This window comes from Rhincodon typus, unplaced genomic scaffold (assembly GCF_021869965.1).
Source record: "Rhincodon typus isolate 14 unplaced genomic scaffold, sRhiTyp1.1 hic_rhity00002144, whole genome shotgun sequence".
NCBI classification, from domain to species: Eukaryota; Metazoa; Chordata; class Chondrichthyes; order Orectolobiformes; family Rhincodontidae; genus Rhincodon; species Rhincodon typus.
This window is the reverse complement of record NW_025967782.1, coordinates 1-25,000: the sequence shown is the minus strand read 5'-3', so window position 1 is coordinate 25,000 and position 25,000 is coordinate 1. Positions and strand designations below refer to the sequence as shown.

General features: G+C 39.2%; 1 protein-coding gene across 1 annotated transcript; it reads left to right on the top strand.

Annotated features, from left to right (window-relative positions):
* Positions 1-968: 968 nt before the first annotated feature.
* On the top strand, positions 969-23,948 carry LOC109915760 (ankyrin repeat and IBR domain-containing protein 1; the record flags this gene model as incomplete). The annotated part of the gene is made up of 9 exons (XM_048592981.1): positions 969-1,057; positions 5,063-5,207; positions 9,153-9,316; positions 14,551-14,639; positions 16,323-16,453; positions 18,206-18,340; positions 18,778-18,864; positions 18,944-19,010; positions 23,803-23,948. Coding segments are annotated over 9 exons (1,053 nt in total), but the record flags the coding sequence as incomplete, so codon positions are not given.
* Positions 23,949-25,000: the final 1,052 nt, after the last annotated feature.

Sequence of the window (25,000 nt, the reverse complement as noted above, 5' to 3'; positions counted from 1 at the left end):
TATAGTCTTTTTCCCAGGGATGGAGAATTGAAAACTAGAGGTCATAGGTTTAAGTTTTAACTAGAGGGGATAGATTTAAGAAGGACCTGAGGGGCAACTTCTTCATGCGGAGAGTGGTGTGTTTATGGAATGGGCTACCAGAGAGTGGTTAGAGACAGCACGATAACAACATTTAAAAAACATTTGGATAGGTAAATGGATGAGAAGGATTTAGAGGGATATGGGCCAAATGCGGGTAATTTGAACTAGCTGAGCAGGCATCATGGTCAGCATGGATCAGTTTTGGCTAAAAGGACTGTTTCCATGCTGTATTACTCATTGACTCTATAACTGTAACTAGGCAACAGAAAATTTGAGCTAATATTCTCAAATGTGAATTTTGGAAAATTTTTATAAACCTGTTGAATTTTAACATTCAAAAAAGAAATTTGAAAACCTAGTGATCAACAAAAAGGATTACAGCACAAAATTTCATTTTTAATACAAATTTCTTGCATTGATGATGCTATCAGCTCAGTTCTAAATTTTATTCTTCTCCACCAACACCTCAAGAGTTCCCTTATATTATGAAATCATAAATTTAATTCGTTTTTCCTGGGTCCAACATAGTAGGTATGCTACTTCCAGCTGGCATATATTTGAATTCTCCTTTGTATGCATTGCTATTCCTCAGGGTTACCTATGAGATGTGAATTCTTTCATCACTTTTGGTTAAGTCTGCTCTCTGAGGCGCTTTACAGCCTAACTATTCAAGCTGATTGCTTTCTGCCACGAGGCTTTGTGGATCAATGGAGACTTCTCCCACTAGCTGTAAGCGAAAGAAAACCAAGCTGCCTTTCATCACAAAAAACAAACAGACTTTTGTCCAAATTGGAAAAATTTGAGAATTGTGATAATGGTTCACAGTCTTATTAAAGTTACATGTTTTTGTTTTACATAATTATTTGCAATAATTTATTTTTCCACAGTGTGGCATTTGCTTGTGCAACATTTCTGTGTTTGAAGATCCTGTAGATGTGCCTTGTGGTCATGAATTTTGCCGAGGATGCTGGGAAGGGTAAGTATCATGCTGAAATTGATGCGGAGGTGCCGGTGTTGGACTGGGGTGGACAAGATTAAAAATCACACGACACCAGGTTATAGTCCACCAGGTTTATTTGAAATCACAAGCTTTCAGAGTTTCACTCCTTTTTCTTGAAACAATGGGAAAGTGGCTTACGTCGATCTGCAGAAATGTCTTTTTTTAAAGGTACTTCACCACCCCTTTCCCATTTCTAATCCTGTAATTACAGTACTAAATATTGTGCTTTCTATTTTGCAGGTATCTTGGGAAAATATTTTTGCTTATTCTTCTATTTTGCTGTCTGATATATTAAATCTGAGGCATGTCATCTTTACAACTGAAGAGAAAATGGTTCTCTTGTAGTTGACACAATTATAAAATTTAAAAGGACCAAATGGAATAAGATATTTCCAAACTGATCAGACTAATGCATTTGGCCACAGGCAATTAAAGAAACTGGACTGTCCTTTGCCAGTCGTTGGCACAAGCATTCAGCAGTTCGTTGGAGGCAAAAATCTTGCCTGTGATCTGGAAAGAGGTCTATGTAGGCTTGCAGTTCAATAAGTTAGAAATGGGAATTTACAAAGTCACTCTAGTTCAAGGCAAGTTTATAGAAGGGATTGTTAAGGTGTACTTCATGACAAAGAAAGGAGATTTGGTGTGGCTTCTAGGGAAAATAGATGACTTTTGAATTTTTAATGTTAATAGACTTGTAGATTTAGATCACCCATTTGACACAACCTTAGTATTCAAATACTTTTTGACAAGATGCCATGCGAATAGACGATTTATTAATGTCAAGTCTTTTATCTGTTGTAGCTGAGCATTCCCTGTGTCCACTCTTGCACACATTTTGGCTGTTGGTGCAGACCTGAACCCATCACTTTTTACTTCCTTTCATTTAAGCTTTTTTCTCCTTTTCCTTCCTTTTTGTCTGTGCCCTAGTTTAGGAATTCTCTCCCTAAACCCCTCAGTTTCTTGTCCATCCTCTTAAAACAATTCTTGAAACTTACCTCTTTGACCAAGCACTTTTGGTGATAAATCCTAATATCGCATTATACGGTTCAGTGTAACCATTGAATCCCTACAACGTGGAAACAGGTCATTTGCCCCATCGAGTTCACACTGACCCTCTGAAGAACATCCCACCCAGACCCAGACCCAGACCCCCGCCCATCCCCCATCCCTGTAACTCTATATTTCCCATGGCTAATCCACCTAGCCTGCACACCCCTGGACATTGGGCAATTTAATGTGGCTAAGCCACCTAACCTGCACATCTTTGGACTGTGGGAGGAAACCGATGCAGATGTCGGGAGAATGTGCAGACTCCACACAAACGGTCGCCCAAGGTTGGAACTGAACCTGGTCCCTAGCACTGAGGCAGTAGTGCTAGCCACTGAGCCACTGTACTGCCTTAATTTTGTCTAATTTTGCTTTGTATGACTCCTGTGAAATGCCACGACAATTAATTAATCCTCAAAATTCTGGAATTTCCTTGCCAAATGTCACCACTTCTCATACTCGCCTTCTTTGAATGCTCCTGAAAATCCACGACTTTAGCAAAGCAAATCTCAAATCTCTTAGTATGCCTTAATGTCGTGTTTTCTTTATAAGTTTCCTGTGAACTGTCTTGGGATGTTTTATTATGCTAAAACACTGAATAAACACAATTTAAATACCTTGGGATAATTTCTTATACTTAAGATGGTATGGCATCTTGGCATTTTGCTGCTGCTGGAACAGCAGACTTATTGCCCTTGAAAGAGCCAGTTTAAAAAAAATAGTTTATCTTCCAGGATGCTGACCTTAAATAATAGGTATCTGTTTTCTGTAAAACTTTGTGAAGGGATCAAAACGACAGGGCATGGATTTGATGTAATTGGTAATAGATGCAAAAGTGACGTTTTCATGAAGTAAGATCTGGAGTGCATTGCTGGAGAGTATGTTGGAAACATGTTCAACTGTAGCATTCGAAAGAGAATTATACAGTTATAAGGGAAGAATGTACAGGGTCACATGAAGGTGGCCAGGGAATGGCACTGAATGAATTGCTTATTAGTAGAGGAAGTAAAAACATGGGCCAAAAAGTGGCCTCCTGTGTTCTAACAATTTTTTGTTTAGGGCAATCTAAAACACAAGAAATTCTTTTGAAAGTTGAAGGATAGGAAGAGGTCACAGATTGAGAGCGGTGGGGTGAGCAGGTGAGGTCATGAAGAAATTTAACAGTGTAGAACTTTAAAATTTCGGTTGTTTGGTGATGATCCAATGTAAATCAATGAACACCAGTGCCAGTTGCATTGTGGGCAGCAAGCCTCTGGACTAACTCATGATTGCAGAAGGTGCCCTGTAACATAAGGCATAGCAAGGTTGACTAGCTCAGCGATTTCCTCTGCTGTGTTTCCACATAGCCATGAAAGATCTGTACATCTCTCTGTGCTCCTTGTTTGTGATGTCTGTGCATAAAAATAATAGACTGCATACCTCAAAGCAAGTTACCCTTAAAAAGTATGTCATACAACTATTGAACAATTTCACAAAATTTCTCGCCTGTAAGCAAAACTTGATGTATTATCTAATATATTGCTTTACTGATTGTATAGTCAGACCTTGTGGAGTTGGGTGAGAAAATACGAATGGCCAGAAATGCTCAAAAAAGAATAGTTCGTGTTTAAAGATGAGCAGCAGAATTTTGTTTTAAAATCAGCACTTAAAATAATACTCCGTGACATTGCACTGCTTTCAACATTCCTGCCCCATATCTTTCATATAATTATACTGTATATAAGTGTTCAAAAGAAACTAAAATTGAAATTCTAGATTTGAAACATCTAAAGTTACCTTTCTAAGGCAGCATTGTCCAACAGGTTTCTAATACAGGAGGTTTGGCAACTCATCTCCAAAAAACTGTGATTGCTGCTGAAAATGAGTAAAACCAAATACCACAACATGAATGATTTTTAGTGAGCTCCAGTGTGAATCAGGGGAGATTCCAAGATCTTGTTTAACAGTGATATTCACATCTTTCTACTCACGACTGATTTTGTTTTTCTTGCCCAAGTCACCCTCACACTTGTGTCATTCTCCTCAAATTCCTTTTTCTTTGCAAATTACCTCCTTGAATTCTTTGTATTCATTTTCTCAAACTAGAAACTAATCAAGTTACAATGTAAAACAAAACTAGAAGGACACACCAGTATTGATTGCCTCAGACCTCGTAGTCAGCCTCAAAGTTGCATGCATTGACATGACCCAGAAAGATTTCTTTGACCCAACCAATTTCTGATGTTTCACCTGGGACATCTCATCCCAATGAAAGTCTCCAAACAGTCAGTACAGTTATCACTGATGAAGATGGTGTCTGTGGGAGTGGCTCATTGCACAGGTGTGATGCTCAGCTTAGTTATGCTTCTTAATCTTTGAGCTGGAACATGTATCAACCAGCATGACGTTTCCAAGGTAAGTATGCAGGCAAATCCCCCTGTGTCTTCGATGCATGTCTTGGACATATGTGCCCAATAGGCCTTCCGTGGGGCCCTGACATGGGTCTCCCAAATTGTGTCCCATCTCCAACATTCCAGATACCGGATAATGTCATAATTAAGTATTCACTGACAGAAATTTGATTTTTTTTTTTGTTTTGTTGATCATGTTGGCATTGCCAGTTAAAATTTAGATAATTGATCCTGACTACAGATTTCTCAATTGTACTCAGCAGGCATTGTCAATGATATTCTCAGGGGTTTAAGTTTAATGCTTTAATAAAGGTTAATTTGTCCACCATTTGTACTGAAATCTCTAATTGAAACAAGTTGCAGTGCAAATCCAAACTGTCTAAAACATAAAAACTGTTTAAAATGTAACACAGCTGGTAACTGGTTCATTCACTGCTAATCTCAAAATCTGATCTGTTAAGTTTTGGCTGGTTTGAACTCGTAATTATCTATTAAGGCACGTCCGATTCCCTAATGTTTGTACTAATAGCTATACTTTCAACAGGTTTTTGAATATCAAGATTCAAGAGGGAGAAGCCCACAATATAATTTGTCCCGCCTTTGACTGCTTTCAGCTAGTTCCTGTAGATATCATAGAAAACTTGGTTTCCAGAGAAATGGACAAACGTTATTTGCAGTTTGACATTAAGGTAAGCTTTGCAATCTGATAACCACTGAGAGTGATTTAAACTACTTAATTCAGTATTCATGTATTCGGTTACATAATATGTACTTAAAAATGTTAGGATACTAACACTGTTCGCTTATATGGTAAGAGAAGGTCATCGTAGTCCAAAAGGACTACAGGACTGTGCTGTCATTAGAGAGAGATGGCTGATGGTGGTTTGACCTGAGGGTCTCCATTCCTCAGGTGAGGGGAGAGGTCAGAAATGACAGTCCTTCATGGTAATGTTCAGCCAGTGCAGGAAATGAACCTATGCTGTTGGCATGGCGAAGCATCGCAAACCAGCCATCCAGCAAACTGAGCTGTAATGTAATAAGCTTTTAAGTAAAGTGTAGAAAACATAATATGCGACAGATTAATGGGAACTTGCTGACTAATGTCATTAAGTTACGATGACAAGAACTTTAATTATTGTAACTCTTTAAATACCAATTGAGGGATGATCCAGGGAAACAGCTACAGAAATGTCAAGTAAAGCAAGCAGCCAATTGCATTAATTTTCACAGATGACAGACTAGGAAATTTAAAACACTGGTTATCCTGGTCTGTTTTATCTCACTGTCGGTAAAATGGTATTAACAGTGGACATATGAGGAATTGGGGAGATAGGGAAGTATTGAAAGCTTTTTTATTACATGTAAAACATTTCTATCATCATGCAAGCAAGTTACATTTGAAAAACGTAAAATTAGTTTCTTTAGGACCAAAGAGATGACTCAGCTGTGATTATGAACTCAATCTGCCGTAAGAAAGTTACTAGTATAGGTTCCAGTTGTTGTCACTTTCAGAGGAACAATGATGACAAGTGTTGACAGTATCATTGAAGACAATTCCTTGTTCTTTAGGCTTGTGTTACTTTTAGTTTTGGTTTATATTTCAAAGGGTATTAGAGGAAATATTAGAAAATCTTGAGTTGTTTTCTAATAGTATTGATCATGAAGGTAGTGTGTAACTGTGCTATGAAGCGCAGAGGCCAGAAGACATAGGAGCAGAAATGGGCCATTCAGCACATTGATTTTGCTCCACCATTCAATAAGATCATGACTGATCTGATAATACTCAATTCTGCTTTGTTGTCTTTTCTACATAACCCTTGATTCCCCTAGTGATTTAAAACTCTGCCACAGCTTTGAATATGCTTGGTGGCCCAGGCTCGACAGCTGTCTGCAGTTAAGAATTTCATGGATTCATCACCTTCTGAGAGAAGAAATTCCTCCTCACCTCTATCTTAATTGTGTGATCCCTTTATTCTGGGACTATGACCTTGGGTTCAGCAGGTTCTTTGTGATGAGCATGCTCAGGTGTTCCAATGTTCCACGCAGGATGATCGATGTACCAGTTCAGATGGTAGCATTGACATCTGGTTCCAGATGTGGCTGCCCGCAAAGATCTTGGGTCCATGCAGAAGAAAAGGATTGGAATTCTGTTCTACTCCTGGGTCCCGTCCATGGGGAAACCATCTTTCCCCATCTATCCTGTAAATCCCCTAAGAATCTTGTAAACTTCAATAAAGTCACCTCTGTCTTCTAAATTCCAATGGATATAGGCCCGAACTACTCAACCTCTCCTCTTAACACAGTCAGTCCATACCTGGTATCAGTTTAGTGAATGTTCTCTGGATGACCAACAATGCCAGTGTAGTTTTTCTTGGATAAGGATATCCTAAATTAATCTAGTCCCATTTACCAGCATTTGGCCTATATCCCTCTAAACCCTAAAGGGTGCATTCAGATCTTGAGCCCAGCAAGGCAACGTCATCTGCAAAATCCAGGTTTGTGAACTAAAGCTGTTCCCCCTGCACCTATGACCAATCATTACCATACTCATGATGATATCAGTAACTAAGACAAAAAGGATTGGAGAGATATGCAGCCTTGCTCTATTCTGTGATGTTCAAGGAATCCATGGTATGTTTATTAGTCAAAACTGAGATTTTTAATTATGCCTCAAATACTAATCTACCTCTCCAGGATGCCATTTTGCCTTGCTGAATACCAGAATGCCTGCAATGGACGTTATTGAAGGCTTTCCTGAAATCAATGAAGTTGAAAACAAGTAGTTTCTGATAGATGAGAATTTGCTCTGAGTTGTTCTGAGCATAAAGATCTGCTCGCTGCATGATCTGCCACCCCAGAAACCAGCTTCAGTAAGGCAACCATCTTCTGGTTTAAATCTGTTAAGGAGCACCATGCTGAAAACCTTGCCATGTACTGACAGAAATGTTATGCCCTGTTGTAACATCAGTTCCTTATCCTCACTCCGTTTTTCCCCCTTTGCAAAAAAAATAGTCCAGGGATGCTTCATTAGGGTCTTGGGCTCCTGCAGCAGATCATTTTTCCCAACCTTTGTAGCAGTGCAGTTGAGCAACTGGATGCTGGATGCTCTGTTTTTTGAGGGGTGAAGGAGGAACACAAAGGAGTAAGTGCATGGTGATCGGAGCCTTGAAGTTAGCAAACGGGCATTTCTGTCATGTCAGAGCAGATCCTGGGGGCACTGGCAGTTGGTGGAGATGTTGTCAGGCAGGACTGAGCAGTGGCTTTGGAGCGTCGTCATGGAGCCTCGTGGGTTGGCATCCTTGATTCAGATATCAAGCAGTGATGTGGTGCAGGAAGGCTGGGCACGCGGGGCAAACCCCAATCTCTGAGGTAGCAGTTGTACTAAACTGGCACCAATTCAGTCAGGTACTGCAGCGAACAAAGTTAAAATCAATATAGTGATGTTTAATATGTTTTCTGGCCCCAGTAACTTAATGTTAAAACAGCACTATGCTAAATGGAGCAATATTAAACACAGACTCCAATTTTTTTGCCCCTTTTTGAACATTTCCTATTGTTTCTTTATGTTGCCCGACCTCCATTGTACTTCGAGTCTGTTGGGGTGTTCCAGCTGAAAACAGGGCACTGATACAGCAAAAAGTAACCAAACCAGTAAACCACAGTGAAGGAGGTACAGCACATCACAAGATTTGCATATGCTGGTACTGGATGAAAGGCAAAAAGAAGTCTGATCTTTTGAACCCAATTTTCACAGTCAAATCATTGTAGAACCAGACTCCTCGTGTTTACCCACCGTTTGCACCTTTGTTTTCAAGTAGCACTTTCTTGACTGAGTAGAAACTGTAGATATCTTTTTCAAAATGGCCCAAGCATGTGTTCAGACTGATCTGATCTGATCTGTTCAGTTTCATCCTGAGTTGCATCACTGGGCAAGCACTAGTCTGGACATTAATGCCAGAAGGTACAAATGTTACCTTCATGTCAATGATGTATTATAGACCAGTAATCTTAGGCAATCAGCAGAAAATGAATTATCACCCAGGTTTTCTATGTTTTAAACATTATTCAGTGACACTGTCGGGTGCGTGATTTTTAGATTGGAGCACGTTAAATTTGGTTGACTGTCCTGCTATCACTCATTCCCAGCACATTCCAATGACCATTCTCCGGTATGGTACTGAAAACTACCTTGACATGTTTGCAACTATCCTCTGGTATGCCCGAAGGGAACACTGGCACAAACAAGCCAAACATGCTGTGCCCTCCTTTTATCTGTCTGTTTGAGGCAAATTTTGATGTGTTAAATGCATTGTTATGAAGGAAATTTTCACAAACTTGCATTAAGATTTAACATGAAGAAATATAATTTCAAAAGTTGTTATTGAAAATGTATTGACACAACGGATCTTAATAAATTTTGAGGTTCCAGTTTTACTTCTGTCTCTTACAAGCAAAATACTGAGGATCGAGGAAGTCTGAAAAAAAAACAAAAAACAAAATTGGATACCTGGCCTGAGTTGGGTTTTGATCCAGCTTGTGCAAATGTGAAAGCATTAAACCAAACGTTCTTTTTCTTTGGTTCTTAATAATTGCTCTTTGTCAAATTTCAATACGTTAATTTTTTTTCATTTTAGGCTTTTGTGGAAAATAACCCAGTTATCAGATGGTGTCCCACTCCTGGTTGTGAAAGAGCAGTAAGATTAACCTGTCAAAGATCAGGTTCTACAATGGACCAACTAAGTTTTCCTCTACTAAGTGCACCAGCAGTGGATTGTGGAAAGGGGCACCTCTTCTGTTGGTTAGTGCTGAGAAATTTAAGTTGCAGATTTTTAAAAAATATTCAGTTACTAATTTCTATAGACTTACTTTTCTATTGTGAATTTTTATTGTAAGGAGTCGCCAGGTGGTTATTTGCACTTTCTTAGGGCATACAATTGTCATATTCTTTCATGATTATATGCATTATTTTATTGAACACAACATACCTCAAATCAGTTGGATCCCAGAAGATAATTCATGAATCCTTCAGCATCAGAGTGCAACCTCAACCCACTGTGCTCATTTTATGTGATCATTGCTAATGAGTTCATACTGTACTTGATCTGTTGATTTTTGTAATTATTAGATGAAATTACTGAGAGAGGCAAGGGAGGAAATTGCTGGGGCCTTGAGGGAAATCTTTGTATCTCACTGGCTACAGGGGAGGTCCCAGAGGATTGGAGAATAGCCAGTGTTGTTCCTATGCTTAAGAAGGGTGGCAAGGATAATCCAGCTAATTAAGGGCCGATAAGCCTTACATCAGTGGTAGGGAAATTATTGGAGAGGATTCTTCGAGACAGGATTTACTCCCATGTGGAAATCAATGGGTTTATTAGCGAGAGGCAACATGGTTTTGTGAAGGGGAGGTCATGTCTCACTAACTTGGTTGAGTTTTTTGAGGAAGTGGCGAAGATGATCGATGAGGGTAGGGTAGTGGATGTTGTCTACACGGACTTCAGCAAGGCCTTTGACAAGGTCCCTCATGGCAGGCTGATACAGAAGGTAAAGTCGCATGGGGTCAGAGGTGAGCTTGCAAGATACTGGCTCGGTCATAGAAGACAGAGGGTAGCAGTGGAAGGGTGCGTTTCTGAATGGAGGGCTGTGACTAGTGGCGTTCCTCAGGAATCAATGTTGGGACCTTTGCTGTTTTGTAATATATATAAATGATTTGGAAGAGAATGTAACTGGTCTGATTAGTAAGTTTGCTGATGACAATGGTTGGTAGAATTGTGGATAGCGTTGAGGACTGTCAAAGGGTACTGCAGGATATAGATCAGTTGGTGACTTGGGCAGAGAGATGGCAGTTGGAGTTTAATCTGGAAAAATGTGAGGTAATGCATTTTGGAAGGTCTAATCCAGATGGAAAATATACGGTAAATGGCAGAACCCTTAAGAGTACTGATAGGCAGAGGGATCTGGGTGTACAGGTGCACAGGTCACTGAAAGAGGCAATGCAGGTGGAAAAGGTAGTCAATAAGGCTTATGGCATGCTTGCCCCCATTGGCCGGGGCATTGAGTTTAAAAATTGGCAGGTAATGTTGCAGCTTTATAGAACCTTAGTTAGGCTGCATTTGGAATATTGTGTTCAATTCTGGTCGCCACACTACCAGAAGGATGTGGTGGCTTTGGAGAGGGTACAGAAAAGATTTACCAGGATGTTGCCTGGTATGGGGGGCATTAGCTATGAGGAGAGGTTGGAGAAACTTGGATTGTTCTGACTGGAACGACGAATGTTGAGGGGGGACCTGATAGAGGTCTACAAGATTATGAAGGGCATGGACAGACTGGACAGTCAGAAGCTTTTTCCCAGGGTGGAAGAGTCAGTTACCAGGGGCCACGGGTTTAAGGTGCGAGGGGCAAGGTATAAAGGTATTGTACGAGGCAAGTTTTTTTTACACAGAGGGAGGTGGGTGCCTGGAACTCGCTGCTGGGGGAGGTAGTGGAAGCAGATACTATAGTGACTTTTAAAGGGTGTCTTGACAAATATATGAATACGATTGGAATGGAGGGATACGGTCCCCAGAAGGGTGTGGGGTTTCAGTTGTGACGGGCAGCATGTTGGTGCAGGCTTGGAGGGCTGAAGGGCCTGTTCCTGTACTGTAATTTTCTTTGTTCTTTGTTGTAAACTCCATTTATTACATGGAATTCTGGGCTTTTTCATGTTAAGATCTAATTTTATCCTTTTTTTTTCTGTTAATTTTGAAAATTGGTTAATTAAATCTGGAGGATAGACGCTACTGAATAATGCACAATATGGCCATAAATCATTTTCTGCTTATCTCTGCTTTACTCAGATTTTTTCCTTGCTGTCATGCTTCTCATTTTGTCCCATGGTTCTGTTGCTCAGTGGGTCAGCCATGCTGCAGATGAAGATGGTATGATGTTAACATTTATGTATAATTAATAAAAATGTTAAGTCTGCACAGACTTGCTGTCAACAAAGCTTTGCAGCCTATTTGCAAAATTTCTTTTCCTGTTTTGATCTATTCCTGCAGAAAATGACATATGCATAATTATAACACTAGTTATATAAAGTTATCATACTGTACCCTTAAATATTGTTCCAATCAATATTTGGATAACCAAAGTTCCTCACTACCAAATAGCCTCTGAATTTTAACCCTTCAAGGCATCCTCTTACTAACATTACAGCATATTTTTCTAATCAGTATTTCTGCCCTACTTCCCATTTTTACTTGCCTATTTCTCAATAATACATATTCCTGAATATTAACTACCCAATTCTCACTTTTTAAAGCCACTTTTCCAATATTGCCCTTGATGTGTTCCCACGACACTAGTTGCACTTGCAGCTTACCAATCTTATTCATCAAGCATTATTCACTTGCCTGTTTACATCCATGAATTGTAAACCTTTATTTGTTTTCCTTATACTCTCAGTTTGAACCTAATTTATGCAGTGCTATTCCTTCTGTATGCTATTCAAAACGCTCATTTTATCCTACCTCTTTCCTCTCTTGTACTATATTCTAATGCTATCTTTTGCCACCTTAGTTCCGTCCCTGTCAACTCACAAAGTGAACCTGACGAGGAGCACCACAGGTTCAGAACTGTTAAAATATAACCTGTCCCTCACTAACCAGAGGCTTCTATTGTAGAACTGATATCAATATCCCAAGAAGCTGAAACCTTCCATTTTGTACAATATCTCAAATAATTGAATCTTCCTATCCTCATAATCTGCCACCTTTACTCCTTCAGTCCTTGTCTCTCTCTCCCTCCCAAGGTGCTTCTCACGCATGCTGTCTGTCACTCTCTGGAAATTTTTCTCTGAGGGTTAGAGTCTTTGTAACTCCTTGCCACTGAGAGTTATGGGGGCAGAGTCCTCGTATATAATTAAGATTAGATTCTTGATCACTAGGGGAATTGAGGAATAAGGGGAAAGAACAGTGAAGTGGACGTGAGGAATGCCAGACCAGGGGCTTGAGGGGCCAAAAGGCCAACTCCTGTTCATGTATCTTATAGCTTCACCCACTCACTTTTACTTAATCTATGTTTCTAGGTGGAATGTAATGTGAAAAATGGGAGGTTTGGCAGGAAGAGTAGAGAAGCTGAATATTGTGTTAACGGGAGAAGACTGCAAAAAGCTGCAGCACAAAGTGATTGGGGGTTCTTGTGCATGAATCATGAAGGACAAAGGAACTGATAGCGTTGTTACTAAGTTTGCAGATGACACAAAAATAGATTGAGGGGCAAGTAGTGTTGAGGAGACGGTGTGGTTGCAGAAGGACTTGGCCAGGCTAGGCGAGTGGGAAAAGAAGTAGCAGATTGAACATACTGTGGGAGAATGTAATTATAGGTACTTTGGTAGGAAGAATAGAGGTGTATAATATTTTCTAAACTGGGAAATCTGAAGCACAAAGGGACTTGAGGGTCCTGGTTCAAGATTTTCTTAAGGTTAACATGCAGTTTCAGTTGGCAGTTAGGAAGGCAAATGCAATGTTAACATTCTTTTTGAGAGGGCTAGAATACAAAAGGAAAGATGTGCTGCTGAGACTATTTAAGGCTCTGTTGAGACTGCATTTGGAATTTGTGAGCAGTTCTGGGCCCCATATCTAAGGAAAGATGTGCTGCGTTGGAGGAGCCCAGAGGATATTTACAAGAATGATCCTGGGGATGAAGGGCTTGTCACATGAGAAGCAGTTGAGGACTCTGGGTCTGTAGTTGGTGGAGTTTAGAAGGATGAGGGGGTTGCTTTGATTCAAACTTACTGAGAGGCCTGGATAGAGTTAATGTGGAAAAGATGCTACCATTAGTAGGGGAGGCTAGGACTCGGGGGCACAGCTTCAGGGGGAAGAGATGACCTTTTGGAACTGAAATGAGAAGGAATTTCTTCAGCAAGAGGGTGGTGACTCTGTGGAACTCATTGCTGCAAGGGCTGTGGAGGCTAAGTCATTTAGTGTATTTGAGAGAGATTGATAGATTCTTGCTTAGTAAGGGGATAAGGGGATCAGGGGTTGAAGAGAGAAGGTAAGAGAATGAAGTTGAGAAATATGCTAGCCTTGATGGAATGGCAAAATAAACTCAATGAGCTGAATGGCCTCATTCTGCTCCTATATCTTTATGGGTCCTACGGGATCATAAAAAGCTAGCATTAAGTTCATTGGACAGTAGGAAGCGGAAATTTTCTTTACTTCCCTAACAAGCAATTGTGCATATTTCAAAGAAACTGGAATACAAAGATCAGAAATTCTTGCTTAAACTATACAGGTTAGTAGTTAGATCACACCTGAAAAACTGTGAACAGTTTTAATCCCCTTATTTAGGGAAGGCTGCATTGGCATTGAAAGCAGTCCAGAGAGAAGGGTTCACTCGGTTAATCCCAGGGATTTTCTTCATCAGAGGAGGTTGAGTAAGTTGGGCCTGCACTTGTTGGAGTTCAGAATGAGAGCAGGATTCTTACAGGGCTGGGTTGGGTAGATACTGAGATGTTATTTTCCCTTGTGGGAGAGTCCTGAACTAGAGGGCATAATCTTAGAGTAAGGGATCACTTAGTTTGGACAGCGATGAGGAGGAATTCCTTCTCTGAAGGTCGTGAATCTTCGGAATGTTTTACTGCAAAAGGCTGTCAAGACTCTGTCATTAAGTATATAATATGTTGAGATATAGATTTTTCATTAGTAAGGGAATAGAGGCTCATTGGAAAAGATAGGAAAGTGTAGTTGAAGATTCACAGATCAGCTGTGATCTCATTGAATGGTAGAGCAGACCCAATCAGCTGAATGATCTTTTTCTCCAGTGTTTTATGGATGATTCAGTTGCTCTTTTCAATATGCTAATGGAAATCAGAATTTGCCTGAAATATTGATTCAATGGACCCTCATTCTGGGTGCACTTCCATACTGTAACGCAGATCCTCTGTATCATTGGGTGGCCAATATCTTAATTATTTTGCTCCAAATCAATTCATTATTTTGGAAATTATTTCTTTCAGTTGAACTTCTTAGGATGTTAATATATTATTTCCCTTAGGGAGTGTCTAGGAGAAGCCCATGAGCCCTGCGATTGTTCAACATGGAAAAACTGGCTCCAGAAAATCACAGAAATGAAACCAGAAGAACGTAAGACTTGCTTCACATTCTTGTCTGATTCTTTTAAAGAGTCTTTTTTTGCATTTTTGTAGCTTGTGACATTACTGAAATTTGAACATTTCACAATCTGCCTTTCAATCTATCCCAACCCTCAACTTAGTCCAAGCTTACTCTTGTTGGCTATCTCATTGCTTCCCCACTCCCAAATTTCTTAATTATAGAACAGTACAATAAATAATCTACTGAGGAAAAGTAAACCAAGATAATGCACTTTATAAGACCAAACCAGTAACTTTTACCTGCAAAATTGTCTGTCTTCAATCTTCACTCACCTCTCATAGATGTATAATGATCAAACAGTTTCAGAATTGTGTACATTTGTTAAATTTCATCCTCCACCTCTATTTCTCTGGGAGAAGACTTCCAGTATTTAGAGTCTTCTCACTTTAGCTGCATATTCAAAAGGATGATATCAGGAATATAAATCTTATAATGCACAGTCTGACTGTAGTGGGATGGATCAATGCTACATGCCAGGACTTTGGGGATGCTTTGTATGCATGCAACTTTAGTTCCATTCTGTGGAATTCAGTGTCCAGAATTATAAAAGGCAAAATGCTGCTATTTTCTTTGTCCACCTGATTCTTTTTTACTTTCAAAACCCACATTGGCTGTAGCTAAAGTTTTTAAAAAAAGAACAGTGAATGCTGGAAACAAAACAGAAATTACAGGAGAAACTTGGTGGGTCTGGCAACAACTGTGAAGAAAAAGCAGAGTTAATGTATCGGATCCAATGATCCTTCCTCGAAACTATTAGCAGCTAGGAAAAGGTGGTAAACAGGCTGAAATCAGGCCTGGGGGATTGGGGTGGTGGGTCGGGTGGAAGAGGAAGAGAGGAGTAAGCAAATAGGTGGAGATGGAGGGAGAGAAAGACACTTAGACAGGAAAGGGGTGCATGAAGGTAAGCCAGAGAGAAAGAAAATCTGATAAGAGGGACCGTAAAGGAGGAAAAGTTGATGTTTGTGCTGAAAGCAGCCCATGTCAAGACAGGTCCTAGGCTATGGTGGTGGTCAAAGGCCATAGAGCAAAGTTTTCAGGTTCCATAACTGAGAATTGAGTCTTGAAGGCTTCAAATCCCCCAAGCAAGGGCAAAATGTATTACTCTTCCAGTTTGCACTATGCCTTGCTGGAATACTGCAGCAGGCCAGAATTGTTGGCCAGGAAACGTAATGGTGTATTGAAGTGGCAGGCTCTATCTTCTGCATATAGACTACCATTTCCTTGCTGCCAGTAGTTCTGAAGAAGGATCACTGAACACAAAACATTAACTCTGCTTTCTTTCCACAGATGCTGCCAGACCCGCTGAGTTTCTTAAGCAGTTTGTTTTTGTTGACTGTAACTAACCTGCTGCCAAATTTCTGTCAATGTTGCAAGCTCAGCAAACACATGACAGTTGTCTGGATGAATTAGAATGTAACCGATCCTGCGTGCTTTCTGTCACTTTCCCATGACAATATAATTGAAATTGGGAAACAAATCTGCGTACTTGACTGTCAAAGCAGTGCACACTGAACATTGCCTGGAAAGAAAACATTTTGTGTAATTTTTAGCTTTTCACAATGTTGAATGTTTAAAGTGGTTGAAAATAATATTTTAAGTTGATAGCAAAACAAAACCAGTTAAATGGCTAACCATCTTCTGTTATGCTAATAGTTGCTGGTGTAAATGAAGCTTTTGAAGATGCTGCCAATTGTCTTTGGTTGCTGTCTAACTCTAAACCATGCGCCAACTGCAAATCTCCAATTCAAAAGAATGAGGGCTGCAATCACATGCAATGTGCCAAGGTGAGCATTGTAAACTGACCATCCAGAGAGAGATGTTGCCCAGCTCATTCTAAATTACTTGAAAGCAGTGTTTCACCAGTTGCATATGGGGCAAATTTGTGATACATTAACATTGTTTTGTATTAATGATGATATTCAGGTAGGTTGTGGAATTATGTATTTCTATAATCTATTTGGCGAGGTAAAATCATCATGTTATATTTAATTTCAAACACTGGTTCTTAACTTTGACATCTTGCAATAGGAATAGTTAACATGGTTAGACAAATAAAGCAAATTCTTCTTAATTTTGGGCATCCAATACTCATTCAGCTTATGCTTTATGGTCCTCCCCGAAAAAATCCTACTCACTGTATATTTCTTTCCTTTTGCAGTCACTTTTCTGTTTTTTTCCAGAACTGCTTCTACCCCTTGTTTTATTCCAAGTATAGAAAACTTGAATAATTTCATTTCACTCTTTTTCTGACTTTTATGATACATACCTTCTCTTGGGGTTTAACACTGTTACAGAGTCTCAAATTGATCAAATTCCAAATAGGCCATGAATAGATTCTGGAATACATTTTCCTTAACTTATTAGACATTTGTCTTGATTCTGCTGTTTGTTGGAGAATAGGATCATATATTTAGTTATATGGCCTTTTCTGGACTTATCTGGGAATGTAGAAATTGTTGGATAACCTTATCTAAGATAGCATTGTTATTGACCATATTCTGTGACCTTTAATGACCTTGAAATGCTTGTATGTGGACAGAGCCGTAATGCATGGGTTACGTTATCTTTCAATATATCATTTATTCTGTGCAGTTACATTGAAATATATTCGGATAAATTTATCATAATTTATAGAGAGAAGTGCACTTCAAAAGTGAACTATTTGAATTGTGGACCTTTTAATATTGGAACCAGATGTTACAGTATCCTTAAAAACATAGAAAGTAGGAGCGGGAGTAAGCTGTTTGGCCTATCAAGCTTGCTACACCATTCAATATGATTATGTCTGATCATTCAACTCCATACCTTTTCCCACTTTCTCCCCATATCCTTTGATCCTTTTAGGCCTAAGAACTATATCTAAATCCTTCTTGAAAACATTCACTATTTTGGCCTTAAACATTTCTCTGGCAGAGAGTTTCACAGGCTGGGTAAGAAATTTCTTCTCATCTCAGTCCTAAATACCTACCCTATATTCTTAGACTGGCCCCCTGGTTCTTGCTCTCTGGTTGTCATAAGCATCCTTCCTGCAATTCCCCTGTGTAGTCCTGTTACAAATTTATAGGTTAATATGAGCTTCTCTTTCTCCCCGAACCCCAAGGAGTATAACCCCAACCAGTTCAACCTCTTCTCATACGTCAACCTTTCCATCCAAGAAATCGCTGCTCTCCCTCTGTAGGAAAAACATCATTCTGCAGATAAGGAGACCAAAATTGCACAAGGCAGGACAGGTGTGGTTTCACCAAGGCCCTATGCAAATTGCAGCAAGATATGCCTGCTCCTGTGCTGAAATGCTCTCACTTGGAAGATCAGCATACTATTTGCCTTCTTCAGTGCATGTTTTCAGTGACTGGAGTACGCGGGCAGCCAGATCTCGTTGAACCTGTGATTTCCCAATTTGTCACCATTCAGATAATTAGCCTTCCTATTTTTTTGCAACTAAGGTGGATAACCTCACATTTATCCACATTATGATGCATTTGCCCACTCACTCAGCATATCCATATCATACTGAAGCATCTCTGCATCCTCCACAGTGCAAATATGATTTTTGTTGGATATGTTTGGAAGAATGGAAAAAGCATAGCTCATCCACTGGAGGCTACTATAGATGCACTCGATATGAAGTGATCCAACAAGTTGAAGAACAGTCCAAGGAAATGACGGCTGAAGTAAGCATTTTTTTGGAAGTGAAATTAATAAGTTGATATTTTCAGCAAACATTTTCATTGTGATTGCCTTCTTTAAGTTTCTGTGGTTTGTTCTTTCTGCTTTCCTTGCTTATTCACTTTTATTAACCTCATTACGTGATCAGTAAAGACAGAAGTGGTTGTGTTAGTGGAGGAAGAAATGATGGTGATGGTTTTTCAACATAGTGTGCTGGTATAAAATGTGCTTTTTATAAAATGTCTCATGTAGACATGTTTAGCTTGTATTGTTCTTCCTTTTGTATATTTCTCTTGACTTCTGACTTGATGTAGAATATTTGTTCAACCTCTTATCTCAGTCCTTTTTCAGTAAACATTGTGTATATTTGTTAAAATGCACTGATACCTGAGGCTTTCTTTGTCAAGAAATACGCAATTGAAAAATCCATCTTCTATTTCAGGCTGAGAAAAAGCACAAAAAATTTCAGGAACTAGACAGATTTATGCACTACTACACAAGGTTTAAAAACCATGAGCATAGTTATAAGGTATGTTACAGAAGAACTATTTGTCATTTAATACTGCCAACTTTGAGTCAAATAAAAATAAGCCTTTTTTGTCTTTTAGTTAGAGCAACGTCTTCTGAAAACTGCTAAAGAAAAGATGGAACAACTAAGCAGAGCTCTAAAGGGAGGTAGGTGATAAAGTCAGTAATTAATATAGTCTAAAGAGATTAATGCTACTGTTTTATGGCTGGAAACCTGATATACAAAAGCTCAGAAAACAGCCTGGAGTTACAAAGTGGGATATTTTCTTTTATAACATTTTACAGAAGGCAGAATTTTGACTACTAAGGCCCGTGGAAACTTTCTGAAAGACTATTAACTGAAACCATTGTTCTTACTTGCTCTTTAATGTCTTTAGACTGTACAATGTCCTGTCTATGAAAGGTTACTTCCTGTTGTCACACTTTTGTTGCTGTTTTGTGACCTTTTGTCAAAGACATTCCTGTGGTTACTTAGTAGAAACTACATATGTCAACTTGTCACACTGCAAGCACATCCTCCTGTTGTGTAGCACTTAAAATTTGAGTCATTCAGCTCCTCAGTCTGAGCTGCATGGAAATGCTTAAGTTCTTGTTGCCGCTGTTTCCTATATCCTAAATTGCTGCATATTTTCCTTTAGAACACAATCTAATGTAGACATGATGGGCTGAATGACAGCCTTTTGCACCATAACAATTTGGTGATTTTGTGACCCAAGAATTTCTTTTAAAAATGCCTTCACCTAATGTTATTATGGAATTTGATTTGCATCTGTATCCAAAATCCAATACTCTCTTTGTTAATCCCACCTCATCTGCAGGCTACATTTAATGCAGCAGATGATAAACTTTAAAGAATATTAGTTTATGTTGAAAACTACGAATGACTTTACTTCCACTTCTGTTTTTGATGGGTCATTCTGTGAACCAACCATCCTCTACATTTAATAACAATTCATAGAATCCTTATAGTGTGGAAACAGGCCCTTCAGCCCAACAAGTCCATACTGACCCTCAGAGCATCTTACCCAGACCTTTCCCGCTATAACCCACCTCATCTTCACATTCCTGAACACTACAGGCAATTTAGCATGGCCAATCCACCTAACATGGACATCTTCGGACTATGGGAGGAAACCCATGCAGACCCAGGGAGAATGTGCAGACTTGACACAGATGGTCCCCAAAGGGTGGAATTGAACCCAGTATCCTGGCACTGTGAGGCAGCAGTGTCAACCATTGAGCCAACGTGCCGCCCCTCCTCTTTTCCCTTAACTCAGTTAGTGGCCATCTTCAACTTCTATCAAAATGTTAATGACTAGCCAGAGAGTGAAAATATATTGAATCTATTTACCTTATTAAAGTATTCAGTAATTTTCAACACTTTCCAGAGGTTCAGATAACTTGCAGTTTGATTGTAATTGTGGAAGGTCGATCATCAACCCTGGGAGCAGTGGTCAAAATCATTTTTCAATGGCTTCTCTCTCAAAATTTTCTTCAGGGTTTTTTCATTCATGCCACATTTTATTAGTTGATATGTCACACAATAACAATACCTGTATTTGTGATGGTATATAAGGTATTTTGACATGCACAGGAGTAGATTTGGAATAATTCATGCATATCCTCAATATTATCACGTCTCCATTAAATGTGAGACATGGCTTAACAAGGAAAGTTTTGCTCCTGCAAAACTGCAAAGCACGTGCACAAAGTTGGAAGACTTCAACAGGGCAGTTACAACCCTATCTACTGCAGCTCAGAATGCAATCTCAGATTTAAATTTAAGAATTGACAGTGTTCATTTCAATAGGAATCACTTCAATTTTTCCAAGTGTAGTAACTCTTGAAGTACGCAACCTTCAACCAGACATTCTACGTTCGTTCACAAGGAATTTGTAACCTCAGTGATTTGAAGTTTTCTTGGATCCTAGTTAGCTGCGTTTTTCTTCATTTGACATATTAAAATGATGTCCCTTTTTTTTGGTAGCCTCCCTCCTTTCTCTCTCACCACCCCATCTTGAATATATCCTCTCACCCCAAACACCCTTGAGGCCTCATTATTTTCCCATACCCCTCATGCAGTTCCTTCTTGCACTGCACCCCTCTTGTAACCTCCTTCCTGCGTCCCCATTTGGAGCCTCCTAATTTCCCTTCGCACCTACTGCAGACTTTATTTCGTAAACCCCTCTCAGCTGCCTTCTCAATCCAACGCATCTGTTGTAGACATCTCCTGCCCAACTTCCCTTACATTGGCGAATGCATTTTGAAGTGTGCACAGAATGGTTTTTAAGACTGGTATGTTCAGGAGCCCACTAAGGAAACGGCTATCCGAGGTTTGGTATTGTGCAATGAGAAGAGGTTAAATAATAATCTTGTTGTGTGAAGCTCTTTAGTGGAAAATGATCACAGCATCATTTGGATAGAAAGTGAAGCAGTCCAACCTGAAGATCAGGTTTTTAAAACAAAAAGATTTCTTTCAAAGGATCTGGCCTTGCCAGTGACACTCAGAATTTGTTGCCTGTTGCTAATTGTACTTGAGCTGAATGATTTGCTCTGCCCTTTCAGAGCTAATCAAATTGTTAGGGGTCTTAAGTCTCATATAGGCTAGATAGGGCAAGGATACCCTGTTTAATTAGCAGAGAAAATTAAATGAGTTTCTGCAACATTACTAAGACTAGCCTTATTGTGCAGATGTAATCGTTGAATTTGAATTCCACCAGCTGCCATGGTGGGATTTGAACATGTTTCCAGAGCATTATTCTGGGCTTCAGGATTACTTCTCCAGTGGCTTAACTATTAAGCCACCATCTTTCCAATCCAGTCCTTGACACTATCTGTTCTTGTGCTGGTATTTAATAATGAAGCTTGTTCCTCGCATTCTTCCTCCCTGAATGTATCCCAGTACACTTTTCCTCCGTAAACTCATCCAGCATATATCTCTCACCACCTATTAAATTTTAAGTTTCCTTCTCAGTTACTTGCTGTCCACATCTTTTAACTTCTGTATTGTTGCAAAGTGATGTTTTGCTCTTTCAAATCAAGTTCACATTACTTTTATGTGGTTTCCATTCTTTCAAAATAAAAATTGATTAATTCTACCATTTTCCATCTGTAGGCCAGATACACTTCAATGATCCCAGATTCTCTTCAATGTCACATAACTTCAGTTTGGCAGCAAACCTTCCAGCAAAAAGCTTTTGAACAAAAGCGTGCACACCAGGTCCACTACATTTCCACTATCTATGGACTTACTTTCTCAAACAAATCCTTCTGTTCAAAAAAAACATAGTTCTTGTAGATTTAAAGCTTCTCACTTCTTTAAAAGTTGCTGCATTATGGCCTACAATCCTAATTAAAAGGTCTTTCAAGCAGTCTGGGTTTGTAAACATTGTAACTGCCATTCAGACTCTGGCTTTCTAGTGTAACAAATTTACAGTCAAATTTACATCAAATAGAAGGAAAATAGAAATATCTCATCATGGGTTGTGTAACGATATTTTGGCTTTAAGAGGTGTATTTTGCCCTTTTTTGTGAAGAAATATTGAGAGAGAGCTAACAAGCAGTCTACTCAGAGCCACTAGAGTAAACAGTTTGTGAGGCCTTGAGGACTTTTTCAAGTTGGAATAGAAGCAGCCTGAATGAATGGAGTCAAGCTTCCACCAAACCAGGATTTTTAGTTTTAGGTTTTGGTAGCAACTGCTGGTGTCTTGAAGCTAGCTGTTTCTCCTCTCTCAGTTATAGCTAAAAGTTGAAAGTTCTCTTCCTACTGGAATGTTGAATTGCATGTGAGACTATCTATTTGACTGAATTTGCCTTTTACCAAGGGTGTATTTGTGGAATGTTACTATATTGGAACAGTTACTGTTTAATAGTTAAATAATGTATTATTCTTTTAAGTTTTCCAATAGAGTTAAGTCATTCCAGTTTATTGTTGTATTTTAACTATGGTGTATGAATAAAGTGCGTTTTGCTTCAAACCTGGTATTTTGACCAATCAAATTGCATCTGGAACGCAACACCTGGCACTTGCTTTTTAAAAAAGAACAAGTTAGGGTCTAGGCTATTCTCTTAGTATATTTTGAGGGGGTTTGATCTGGTCCAAAACAGTTGGAATATCCACTTGTAGAAATAACCATAGATTTGACTAAATTACAAACATTACTGTGGACGTTGAGCTTGTCCTTGCTAGGAAAAAATCTCTTCATGGATTTTCTTGGTGCATTTTTGTTCATCAACCTCAATGAGACAGGGCTCCAATCTCCTCTTTAAGAGTCTGTGTCTCCAGCCAGCAAGATTATATGGGCTGCCAAATTTTGTCCAGTTTACCATGACTCCAGCTATATGGATCCCAGAAAGCCACTTCAGAGAGCAGACTCATTTCACTTTAAAAGTCAGTAACTCTGCTAAGATCTGTGCTGCAGAATTTGCACTGGGTGAAGTATGCTACCCATAATATTCACCTCTGTAACTGGGGTTGGGCTGAAGGTTAATGTAGCTGTAGCAATTTGAGTTACCCTCTGTGGCTTAGAGCTGGAGCTGTGGGCAGATATGCCAGCGAGCTGAATTAGTAGATCGATTTAATTCATTGTGCTGCATCACAATGGGAAGAGTAATCGAGGCAAATTCTGTGAGTGAAGACAGAGATCAGCAAGAGTAAAAGCCATCTGTGAGATTCTTTGGATTACTTCAATATCAAGCAATGTTTTTTTTTTGTCAAGGAATACACTCTACTATGCCATTTTTGGGTTTACTTTGGGTCTTGTAAGTCAGTATCAAGCAATACAATTAAACAAAAATGTGAAGTTGCTTTGGGATAGTCCATCAGGGAGCTTGGATGCAGCTTCTTCAGCTGTTTCTGTATTTTTCTTTTGAAAAAGTGACCGTAAATAATAATAGTATTGTTCTTCACAGTGTAATATTTCGTGCTTTATCTTATCAGTTGAAGGAGGGTCCCCAGATACCACTTTTATTGAAGAAGCAGTACTTGAACTCTTGAAAACACGACGTATCTTGAAGTGCTCCTACCCTTATGGATTTTTTCTGGAACCTAAAAGCACAAAGAAAGAAATATTTGAGCTCATGCAGGTATTTTTGCCAAAAAATGATGTATTAGTATTGGACTGTATTATTTGCTAAAAGTTTGTGATTAATTAGTGTAATGATAAATATAGAAGAGAGTACACAATGTGCTAGGAAACTTGTGTTGTGCTAAGCTATATAACGTCAGTAAACTTTCTACTAGGCACAATAAGATCCAATGTTTTTGAGTCAATATTTGAACTGTGCAAGGGCAACATTTCTTCTTCATGGATTCAAGGCAACTAAACTAGTTAAAACAATAATAACCTAAAGAGACTGGAGTTGTCCCTGGTTGGAAATATTGGTGGGGAGATAAAAAAGGCAAAATGTTGCAGGTGCTGGTAATCTGAAATAAAGGCAAAAAAATACTGCAAGTCTTCAAAAGATGAAGTAGCATCTATGGAGAGAAAACAGTTAATTTAACAAGTCTGAAGAGTCACACCTGAAATAATTCTTTCTGTCTACAGATGCTGTCTGATCTTTTAAAGACTTTCAGCATTCTGTTTTTTTTAAATCTCTGGCCTATCAGCATTTTGTGGGGTATTTCAGATCTTCACAAAAGGAGTAGCAGAAGGTTTTGTATGATAAGTAAAAGTCTGGTAGACCGAAATCTGGGTGCTCCTTCCCTGACCGTACCTGTCCTTAAACAGGTAATAAAGTAAGTAGTTAGATCACATCAGAAGACTGTTGATTTGTTGTTCCATACTTAGAAAATTCTTCAATGTCAAGGTTAAACGAACCATTGCAGACATGTATGATGTACAGTTTGCATATCACTGCAGTGTCATCGCCTACTCTGCACAAGATTTGCATACAAGAAGCTTGGTCACTAGTTGAATGTTGCTGAAACAAAATTTCTATATCACCCCATACCTAATCAGCAAAATATTTGATCTCCTCTCCAAGTTGAAATATGTTGAAACCTCCAATACTTTGACTGACTTGCGGAGGCCGTGGTTGTCAACAGTAGTCCAGTGTACAAAGCAGTTGTCACCATATACTGCACTTGGTCAAACCTGGACTCTATCAACAGCACTTAGCTGGTGAAATTTCTCCAT